This window comes from Cyanistes caeruleus, chromosome 18 (assembly GCF_971803275.1).
Source record: "Cyanistes caeruleus chromosome 18, bCyaCae1.hap1.1, whole genome shotgun sequence".
Lineage (NCBI taxonomy): Eukaryota > Metazoa > Chordata > Aves > Passeriformes > Paridae > Cyanistes > Cyanistes caeruleus.
This window is the reverse complement of record NC_141718.1, coordinates 3,596,356-3,606,784: the sequence shown is the minus strand read 5'-3', so window position 1 is coordinate 3,606,784 and position 10,429 is coordinate 3,596,356. Positions and strand designations below refer to the sequence as shown.

General features: G+C 52.3%; 2 protein-coding genes across 2 annotated transcripts; one reads left to right on the top strand and one right to left on the bottom strand.

The window, feature by feature from the left end:
- Window positions 1–457: 457 nt before the first annotated feature.
- Window positions 458–8,493, bottom strand: ALDH2 (aldehyde dehydrogenase 2 family member). Its single transcript, XM_023937362.2, has 13 exons — window positions 8,331–8,493; window positions 7,241–7,345; window positions 6,126–6,266; window positions 5,880–5,959; window positions 5,428–5,539; window positions 4,870–4,998; window positions 4,303–4,416; window positions 3,841–3,943; window positions 3,030–3,214; window positions 2,548–2,712; window positions 2,115–2,272; window positions 1,330–1,444; window positions 458–1,067 (listed from the first exon to the last, which is right to left on the bottom strand). The coding sequence occupies exons 1-13, from the start codon at window positions 8,451–8,453 to the stop codon at window positions 1,035–1,037; spliced, it is 1,563 nt and encodes a 520-aa protein (XP_023793130.1). The 5' UTR covers window positions 8,454–8,493; the 3' UTR covers window positions 458–1,034.
- LOC111936425 (uncharacterized) lies at window positions 7,490–9,919 on the top strand. The gene is made up of 4 exons (XM_086855858.1): window positions 7,490–7,597; window positions 7,877–8,023; window positions 9,120–9,162; window positions 9,430–9,919. Exons 1-4 carry the CDS (start codon window positions 7,572–7,574, stop codon window positions 9,526–9,528), a joined length of 315 nt encoding a protein of 104 aa, XP_086711984.1. The 5' UTR covers window positions 7,490–7,571; the 3' UTR covers window positions 9,529–9,919.
- Window positions 9,920–10,429: the final 510 nt, after the last annotated feature.

The window sequence follows — 10,429 nt, the reverse complement described above, 5'->3', positions numbered from 1 at the left end:
AGAAGTCTCGCGAGAGCTCGAGCGGAATTGTCGCCCGTCCTGTCCCAGAGGTCTCGCGAGATCTCGGGGCTCCCGCTGGTATGAGGGCGGGGTAATTCAGTCTCGCGAGATCTCGGGTGCCCGCGCGCCTGAAGGGTAATGGCCGCCCTTGGGGCTGTGAGGGGAAGCGGCGAGAAGGAGCCTCAGAAGCCGCTCTGTGCCCCCCGGCCGGGCACGGACCGTCCTTCCCCATAATCACACCATGGCGTGGAGCCCAGGGCAGCCCCACCTCCCTCACTCAGACTCAGACCCTCCCTCACACCCCCAGCCGCCCTGGGGCCAAGGACCAGCTGTAACACGAAGGCAACACAAAGACAGCGGGCAGAGCAGAAAGAGAAAATCCTTCAAAATAACGGAGGCAGGAATTTGGGTGCACTTGGGCTCATTGGCACAAACCTCCAACAAAAGTAGGGCTGACTGCACTGAGACAATAAATGTTTATTTGGAGTGGCTACAACGAGCAGGATGGAACAAAAAAACCCCACTTTTTCTTCACATTTTTCATGAAAAGTTCACTCAGTAAAAATGAAATTAACTCAGTTCACTTTGCTCAGAGAAGAGAAACAGTTCCTAGGACAAGGGTTACAGACCTAATTCTGTAAGCCAACACATAATGGTTACTTTCTATTATATAAATCCTCCTAGACTAAGCAAGCGTTTATATGATTTCTTGGGAAAAATAAACTTATTTATCAGGCAGAGATGTAAAGATCACACCCCTCTCCTATGGGTGATTGCATCCACGTAATACCCTAAAAGTACCCAAAAAAACCACCCACCTTGTTAGTGCTCAGCCAACTGTATTTGGTATTTTAAAAAGATAAAGCCAAGTAGGTTTGTTTCTTTTAACAAAAGCTCTTTTAAACATCTAAAAAAATACCCCTTAATGCAGAGTTACATGTTTTTGCATACTAAATTTTGTGTGTTGAGCTTTCCTTTTTATGTCATGAAGCTGCATAATTATTTTGAAATTCGTGGAGAATGTTGCTTGTCCTTTAGGAGTTTTTCTGTGGAATTTTGATTGTCACCTAGGGGGGGAAAAAAAAAAAAAAAGAAAAGTTACAAGTTTTGTTTTGTTTTTCTGGATTTTTCAGGGGTATTCACTGGAAGGGTGAGAGGCAGGAGAAAACCCAGTGTATCCCAGTCAGGGACAGGTTTGGAGACTGGGAAAGCTCAAGGAAAGGCTCAAGGTTTGGGTCAGAGTTTCGCCCCAGTTCTCAGCCCAGCCCACAGCAGCGGCACAAAGATGATTTGGAGCTGCTCCAGAGGGTTGGATCCAGGGCTACTCACGTTTTTCACCTCCACATAAGCCTCCAGGCCGTACTCTCCCAGCTCCCGCCCGTTCCCAGAGGCTTTGTAGCCACCAAAGGGAGCCTGGGCACCAAACACATCGTAGCAGTTTATCCTGGAATGGAAAACGAGGATGGAACACCTGGAGCTCAGGGAAGAGCCCTTTGGCAGCACACCTGAGCTGTTCTGGACAGAATTTCTGTGAGGGATTCCTGAATCTGTCCCTTCCCTCAGCCCACAGGATGAATCAACGCTGGAATTTATCATGCAGGACACAGAACATCATGGAATCCAGCCACACCTCTCATTATCCCAATGATATCCCAGTGTGCCACCCTCAGCTGTGACTCCCAGGGATCCAGGGACGCCCTGTGCCAGGGCCTGCCCACCCTCCCAGGGAAGGATTCCCAATTCCCAATATCCCATCTCTCCCTGCCCTCTGGCACTGGGAAGCCATTCCCTGTGTCTCATCCCTCATCCCAAGTCCCTCTCCAGCACTCTTGGAGCTCCTTTAGGCCCTGGAAGGGGCTCTGAGGTCTCCTGGGAGCCTCCTCTTCTCCAGGTGAACACTCCCAGATAACCATTCCCATAGGAGAGATGCTCCATCCTGAATATATAAAAACCAACTAAATTTTACTGATTTCCCACGACACCCGAAGGTCTGACATTACACTCAGCAAAGTGCATTTAAAATTAAACCCAAAGGAGAGATGGGCCAGCAAAGAACAAGCCCAGGGAGCCACGGCAGGAGCCAGGGGAGCTCCCAGCAGCTGTGGCAGGCTCACCAGACCGTCCCAGCCCGCAGGCTCTGCGACACAAAGTTGGCTTTGTCCAGGTCCTTGGTGAACACCGCGGCTGCCAGGCCGTACTTGGAGTCATTGGCTCTCTCAATGACCTCCTCGATGGTTTTGAATTTCAGGATCTGCATGACCGGCCCAAAGATCTGCAAAATCCAAGCGGAGTGTGGGAGAATCCGTGTGAAGGGATCACAGGGAGGCCGTGGGTGATGTGGGGCTGTGTGAGCGCTGCCAGTCCCACGGGACATGAAATTCAGCGCCACCTCCCCGACTACAAAGGGCTGAGGGTACAACCAGAATGGAAGATAAGGTAACACTGAGAAACCTCGAATTTCACAGGTCATGAACATCCAGTGCTTGTAAACCTGGGGGTTTTTGCATCAAGAGAGGACAAAGCACCACGAGGTGGGAAGGGACTCACCTCCTCCCTGGCAATGGTCATGTTGTCCTGCACATCCCCAAAGACAGTGGGCTGGATGAAGTAGCCCCTGTCTGCAGCAGGGTTGCCACCACACAGCAGCTTGGCTCCCTCCCGCTGCCCAGTGCTGATGTAGCCCAGGATCTTCTTGAACTGCTCCTCATCCACCTAAGAGCCAGGAGGGGACACACGTCAGCTCCACCTGGAGAAAGATTCCGCTCCCACCCGCTGTGCTCTTGCAATTCCTTATTTCAACAGCCTCCCAGGCAATCTCTAAAGGGAGATGAACATTTTTAAATGCCAGCATCAAGTTTTGGAATCATCCCAAGGGTTAATTAACTCCTCCCTCCTGCACCAGTGATAATGGGCACAGCTCAAATTAGGTTAATCAATAGACTCAAGGGTACTCCCATTCTGATCTACACAGTGACTCAAGAGTGGGACTGTTTCATCAGGTAACAGCTCAGGGCATTTCCTGCTCTTACCTGAGGGCCCTGCTCAGTTTTGAAGTCAAAGGGGTTCCCAACCACCCTGGCCTTGGCCTTCTCCACGCTCCTCTCCACAAACTCGTTGTAAATGTCCTCCTGCACGTAGGTCCTGGACCCGGCACAGCAGCACTGCCCTTGGTTGAAGAACAGGGCAAAGTGGGCTTGATCCACAGCCCAGTCCACTAGGAAAAGGGAGAGAAAACAAATGAGCAAATAAAGCCAACCAGAGCCTGTGACTTCTTTAGGACAGTGATGACAGAGACTGCTGAGGATACAAAGTCCCTTCAGCTGACAGCATTTGCCATGGGTTGGTTGGTAGGGCAGGAGTTACAGACTTAATTCTTTATTAAAGCACCCCAGACTAGAGAAAAATATCTAACCTGGAAATCATCAGGTATTAAGGACAAATTTCTTCCTTAGTTAACTGCCATATAAATCCTGTGTTGGCTCATCAAGGCCAAAACTGAGTTTATATGCAAGGGATGAGGGAAGCAGGACTTCACAGCAGAAGAAATGAGCAGCGTGCTCCAGGAGAATTGAAAACAAAACTGGAGCAAGGACTGGAGGAAGTTACTGAAACAATTATTTTAATGTTGGTAACTGAACTACCCAGCACTGGGAAAAGAAGTGGGAGTGGAGAAATGCTGATACACAAATGCAGCAGCTACAGCAGGAGGCACAGAGTGGTGCTGCCAGGGCTAGAGCCTCACACAGGAAAACTTCCCTTCCTCTTCCTTTCCCCTCCAGCTCTGCCTGGAAGAAACCCAGGCAAAAAGCAGAGATCAAACATTGCCCAGCAGCTACTCACTGTCTGCATCAGACATGATGATATTTGGGCTCTTCCCTCCAAGCTCCAGGGTCACCCTCTTGAGGTTACTCTCTGCTGCAGCCTTTTGGATCAGGTGTCCGACCTGCAGGGAGAGCAGAGCAGGTGTTGGAATTAACTCCCACATCAGCAAGAGGGCTCTGGGTTCACATCTCAGTCAGAATTTAATGTTAATCCCCTAAATTTAATGTTAATCCCCTCACTGTCAGGGCTTCAGGTCTGCCCAGACTTTCACCTCCAATAAGAAGCAGCTCAAGGGAAACAAGAGGAAATATTCTAAAGAATCAAATCAGAACAAAAGAGTCTTAGGTAATGCAAATACACATCTCACACCCTGGAATCAGTTTAAATGAGGTGTGGTAGAAGGCAAAGCGCCTCCAGTGTTTTATTCAGCTATGAGATATTCCAGGGCCCCAAGGGCTGAGGGTTCAGGTGCTCCCTTACCTCCGTGGAGCCGGTGAAGGCCACTTTGTCAATGTCCATGTGTGAGGAGATGGCAGCTCCTGCCGTGGGGCCATAGCCAGGGATGATGTTCACCACGCCCGGGGGGAATCCAGCCTGGCAATTCCCAGCAGGACACAGCAACATTATTCCTTTCACAAGTCAAGTGACACTCAGGAGACCTCCCACCAGCACCAACCCTTTACTCCTTTGATTTCTCCTTTGATTTCTCCTTTGATTTCTCCTTTGATTTCCCAGGGCTTTGTTTTAATGCTGTTTTCAGTAACCAGGACAATTCCTCTCCCCACCCCACATCCCAAGCACAATCTGAAGGTGTCTACACACAGATAAATACAGATCTACCTTCACTTTCCAACCACCCCGAAGCTCATTACCTAATCAAACCTCAGAGAGTCCTTCCCTAACCAAGATTTACATCATCTGCACACATTTTTATATGAAAAAGGGAGTTTTTTGCTAAATCAGCTGCTGAGAGACCCAGGTCTTCCTGCAGACATCCCTTCCCTGCTCCTGTCTCCAGCAGTGATGGAACCCTGGCCTTGTCCTCACCTCTTTGATCAGATTGGCCACGTAGAGAGCACTCAGGGGGGTTTGCTCTGCCACCTTCATCACAACCACATTCCCAGTGGCCAGGGCAGGCCCCAGTTTCCATGCTTGCATCAACAGGGGGAAGTTCCACTGAAAAACGAGGAGGGATTTGCTGCTGTGAGCTTGAAAGTTTCTGATTAGTCAGTAATTAACCAGTGAGTTCCACTCAAATCAGCACTTAGGGGAGAGTCTTGGGTTTTTTTTTTCTTGTCACATAAAATTTTAGGGTTAATCCTAGGTAGTGGTTTAAACTTAATTGTGGCTCTGAGTCAGGTAATTCCTATAAATGGGCTTACAGCAAATTTGGGGTTTTTTTTAAATCATCAGATACAAAGTAAACCTCACTGAGAGCCCTTGAAATCAACAGGGGCAGTTCTGCACTCCCAGAGGGAAGCAAGAGCCCTCCCAGCCTTGTTTACCCCAGGGAGGAAGGAAGCAGTGGTTGGCAGCAGAGGGGACCTTACAGTGCAACACTGAATTCTTACAACACTGCAGGAACCGCTGTTAGGTTTTCCTCACCGGGATGATTTGTCCACAGACTCCCACCGGCTCATGTCTTGTGTAGCAGAAGAAGTCTCCGTCTAAGGGGATGGTTTTGCCGTGGAATTTATCAGACCAGCCTGCAAAGTATCTGGAAACAATAACAATTTGGTCACTGGAATTAAAATAACAAGTGTGCTGCGGAGAGAAAATAAGAGAGGCTTCCTCTTTTAGTCATTTCAGACACAGCTCAGAGCAGGTATTTCCAAATAGGTGATTTAAAGAATGGACAGGAAATTGAGATATTTGTCTCTCCCATTGCAATTTCTGTGCTGTAACAGGTCACCACCACTTGTGTGACTTGGGGAAGTCATTACAGCAAAAAGCAACCCCAAAGTGTCTGACATGAAACCATCAGTCAGATCCAGATCCCACAGCACCTGAATCTGGAAGAAGCTGAACCATGGACCAGCTGTGGCCTCCAAACCCACCTGAGACATTTGACCACCATGTCCAAATCCACCAGGTAGGAGATGGCGTAGGGTTTGCCATTATCCAGAGTTTCCAGGGCCTGCAAAACACAGCCAGGTTTCCTGAGGAGCCGGGGGTCTGTCCTGCACCTTGCCATTTTGCTCTCAGCTTCCCAAAAGCTCTTCCCCACCCTTTGTGAGTCTGTCCCAAGCCCCCAGCCCACCCAAGGGACACAACCCCGGGTGATTCCCAGTGCCTGCACTCACGGCCAGGTAGGCGCGGTCCCTCTCGATCAGGTCAGCCAGACGGTTCAGCAGCTTCCCGCGGTGAGATGCATCCATCCTCCTCCAGGGAGAGCCCAGCTGGAATGCTGCCTTGGCTGCCTTCACCGCCTTGTCCACATCTGCCTGCGGGGGAGCCCAGGCCAAGGCTGAGAAAGGAGTAACCAGCCCCCACTCCCTCTCTGCAAACAGCAAAAGCTCTCCAGGAGAAAGCAGCCTGCAGCCAGACAGCACAAGAGGCTGCTCCTGCCAGGCTTTTGGGGGAAGAACCTGCAGCCTTGGCAGCCGCCCTGCAAGGCACTCCTCAACCCCAGGGCAGGGGAGCACACGGGTGCAGCCCTGGGCCACTTTCCCCCTGAGCACCAAGCACTGAGAGGACACAGCTTTCCCACCAGGCTGCATCCATGGGGAGCAAGGAGCAGGAATGGCAGTGGAGCAGGTGGGTGTGACAGCTGTGCAGCCACAACCTCTGCCTGTGCTCACCCACTGTTATTTCAGCTACACAGAGAGCAAATTTCATCAGGTTGTTTCTGCAATGTCACCTGCTGGGTTAATATTTGCATCCTAGAAGGAGGCATGGAAAAAGCTCTGGAAATCTACTTTTGGCACCTTTTCAGAATCCAGTCTAAAAGAGATTTTTTTTCCTTGATCAGCTGCCTCTGATCCAGGATTTTGTTGTGTCAGGGCATTTGCTGGTTCCTACTTGGTTCTCTGTCCTGGCTTGCTGCAATGGTCTCGCCAGGACAAGCCAGGCTGCCACAGAGAAGCAAACAACAAAGGGTTTCCCTCACTCACTCCTCCCCTGGGGAACACACACGAGTTTCCAGACTGTAGGAAAAACCCAAAATTGCTGGGAAACACCACCTCAGCTCTGCCACAGACTCCCAGGAGGGCCTTGCATAAGGCAGGTGGTGATTACATGACTTTACTCCTCACCATTTCTTTTTGTTAAAAGCAGTAGTCAAGGAAGGACACAAACAGCACTTGATGTGGTGTTGGCATAGATCAAACACCGCTGCAAACACGGAGCCTTCCCCTGCAAAACCCCTCTGGACCTGCCCCCATGGAGAACAAACCCATCTCATCCCAACAACATTTACCTTATCGCCCTCAGCCACCTGGCAGATGACTTCTCCCGTGGCTGGGTTGATGGAGGGGAAGGTTTTCTTGCTGACTGCATCGTGCCATTCGTTATTTATGAAAATCTGCAAGGAAAAAGCCAAGCAGGGCTGAGCCTTCGAGCCAGATCCCAGGGAAATCAGGAGGAGCCTTGGTTCTTTGATGGCATCTGAGGAGCCTGGTTAATTAAAAGGGCTTAACTTGACTTGTGTGGGCTCCAAACCTGCAGCGATATGAAGGAGATACTTTAGCCTAAAAGCACACAACATAGCCCCAAGTAAATAAAAGAATTCACAGCTCAGCAAACAGCACATGAATTGGAAGATGTTTCCATCTTGGTAGGTCCTGGCTGGAGCAGGGACATGGAAAACTCAGGAGACTGAAGAGTGGGAAAATGCTTTAGGCACAGACAGTACAGTGAGTTGATTTTGTCCAGAGCACCAGAGCTTTTACAGCATTTCTTACAGTCTTACGAATCTTAAGGGTCTTTTCCAAGCTAAATGATTCCATCATTTCCCAGATTAACCAATTTTAGGCTCCCTGTGTACCAGAACCAGGTGCTAACAGCAGCTTTTTACCAACTCCTTCTTTCTAAGGGTATTTTTTTTTTTTTTCAGGTTCATGGCAAGGGAATGGGAGTGCAAAGATCGTGGTGCCAAGAACTTGCCGAACGCTCAGACAACCTCCCAAAGCCCGGCCACGGCCACCGGGGAAGGAGCGCCCGGGTGCCTTGGAACGCCGCCCTGCAGCAGCACCTCGCACAGGTGACCCCACGGGATTTTCCTGGAGCAAGGCTCTGATTTCTGGAGAAATCCAGCCAAGCACCTCGCCCTCCCTTCCCGTGCCTTTAACCAGAGTTTCTTCCTCAGGTTCCTCGCACCCGTGCGGGGTTGCTGAACGGGGGAAGGGGACAGAGCCGGGTGGCAATGGGACACACGCCCTGTGCCCTCTGCACCCAGGGCCGCTTTTTCCAAGGCTTCGGGCCCAAATCCGCGGCTGCTCCGGGCGGGCCCAGCCCCGCACGGGCGGACACGGCTCCCCGAACCCCCCGGGCTCCCAGCACGGCCATACCTTGTTAAAGGCGATGTCGGGGCGCGGGTTGGGCGCCGGGATGGGGGAGGCGGCGGCGGCCGAGAAGGGAGCCCGGAGCAGGGCCGGGCAGAGCCGGGAGCCGCGCAGCACCGCCCGCAGCATGCTGAGCTCCGCCGGGCCGGGCCGGGCCGGGCCGGGCCCCGCAGCTCGGGCCAGCCCCGCTCCGCCCCGCGCCCCGCCCGGCACCGCTCGGCACCGCCCAGCTCGGCTCGGTGCCCGGCAGAACCAGCTCGGCGGCCTCGCTTCGCATGGAATAAGCTCGATCCAGCTCGGTTCGAGCAGCAGTTTGGCTCAGCTCGGCTCAGCACGGTCCCGTTCGGGTCAGATTGGGCTCGGCACAGCTCAGCTCACTTCAAATCAGGCTTGGTTTGGTGCCTCATCCGTGTCCAGCACTGACTGCCTCTGTCCTGGTCCCCGTCCCTGTCCCCGTCCCTGTCTCGTCTCCCCAGGGAACTTTGTGCCTAATGCAGACAATAACCAGGAAAAAAGAGGGGAGAAAAAATCCCAGGAACATCTCCGCTGAGCTGGTTACTTATGCGGGGAGGTGATGAAGGAGAATTTGGGGACCTGGACTCCAGGTTCCACGGATGTGCCACCATTACCGTCCACCCAAGCACCCAAAAATCCCCTCCCCCGTGTGCAGGGGCAGTGGAACAAAGCCAGGGAAGTGCTTTCACAACAGGGAGTTTCTCGGTGAATGCAAATGAAAGGCTTTGTGAAATCGCTCCCAACAATGGCTAAAGGGCTTTTTTTTCTGGTTTGTTTTAGATGCCTTGTGCAACTTCGGCGTGTCCAAGTGCAGGGAACAGAGGTGTGCTCGGGTTATCATCACCATCACTAAGAAAGACACAGACCAAAAACACAAAGAGATTTTTAACCTCTGAAAAAAAAAAGACCTGTGGTTTTTCCCCGTGTCAGGAGTCCGTGAAGGGTGACAGGGATGGCTCTGGTTTATTAAAGGGGACGGGAAAATTGTAGAAAATTGTAGAATACGTTTCAGGAATAGTTTCACTCGCTGTCCTGGACAACCCAGGTGGCTCAAAGTCTTGCTGGAGGTTGCTGCATTTTCTCTTTGCAGGCGATTCTCTCAGCAGAATGGAAAATCAGCCCACTTGTGCAGGAGGAACAGAAGAAGGCAGAACGCCCGCCCGAGGTTATCCAGCAGGACACGGATTAGGCCGTGTGTTTCCCGGATCAGCTGAAAAGAAATCCTCTTGTGCTGGATTTCAGCCTCCCTCACCCTTGTCCGCCCGCATCCCTCGAGGGTGACGGGTCCCGGACCGCGGCTCGGGCGCAGCCCTTTGGAAAGCGGCGCTCGCAAGGAGCTCTTGTTCCGCCGTGTTCTCCCTCCTGTCACAGCCCTGCGTGTGTTGAACCACCCGTGCGACATGCCAGAGCTGTTCTAGCTGCAGAGATGTGCCCAGAGGAGCGGCTCGAGGAATCCCCAGGGCACGGAGCTGAGCTCCAGCTCGGGGCTAAGCTCCCATGCGTGTCCTGTCTGTGCTCTGCTGATCCCGGCATGGACAGCGCATCACTGCTGTGTGAAATAAAGCTTTTGTTTCTCTCGAGCAGCCGCTTCCCTCCCCTGGGGCGTGGAGGCAGATCCAGCGGCACCAAAAAGCTTCAGGGCAGAGCCGGCTCAGCCCCCTGAGCCTGCCTGGAGGAGGTGGGAGGTGCGGGAGTCAGGTGTCCGCTGGGAAACCATCCCAAATATCTGGGCTGGGCAGGCTCAGCTCCCTCCCCCTTCCACAGCACAGCCAAACGCCTGAGGGTGAGGTGGAATTTCACCCTGGAGCTTGGGAGAATCCGAGGCTCAGGTTACAGCTTCCCTACAGCCTGATGGTCCTTGTGCTGAGAGCCAGCACGGCCCGCAGGGCTCTTTGCAGCAGCTCTTGTGCCCCTGAGGGCTGATGGCCACCCTGGGCTGGTGGGCTGGGAGGCTGCAGCAGCCTGGAGGAGCAGGAGAATCCAAAGAACCCTAGCCATTACTTTAATACTGAATTAATACAACATAGAAATTGCTCATGATGTTTCCCACAGTTCTCCCCTTGCTCTGGCCTCTGTGAAGCACTGAGAGC

Bases quoted from the DNA above. Each gene is read 5' to 3' on its own strand.
- LOC111936425 (XM_086855858.1), top strand. From the start codon at position 7,572: ATGAATTGGAAGATGTTTCCATCTTG. The intron at 8,024-9,119 runs GTGACCCCACGG...GGTTTGTTTTAG, and splicing joins TGCAGCAGCACCTCGCACAG to ATGCCTTGTGCAACTTCGGC. The intron at 9,163-9,429 runs GTGTGCTCGGGT...TTCTCTTTGCAG, and splicing joins TCCAAGTGCAGGGAACAGAG to GCGATTCTCTCAGCAGAATG.
- ALDH2 (XM_023937362.2), bottom strand. From the start codon at position 8,453: ATGCTGCGGGCGGTGCTGCGCGGCTCCCGGCTCTGCCCGGCCCTGCTC. The intron at 7,346-8,330 runs GTATGGCCGTGC...TTTTCCTTGCAG, and splicing joins CCGACATCGCCTTTAACAAG to ATTTTCATAAATAACGAATG. The intron at 3,944-4,302 runs GTAAGGGAGCAC...CTCTCCCTGCAG, and splicing joins CCTTCACCGGCTCCACGGAG to GTCGGACACCTGATCCAAAA.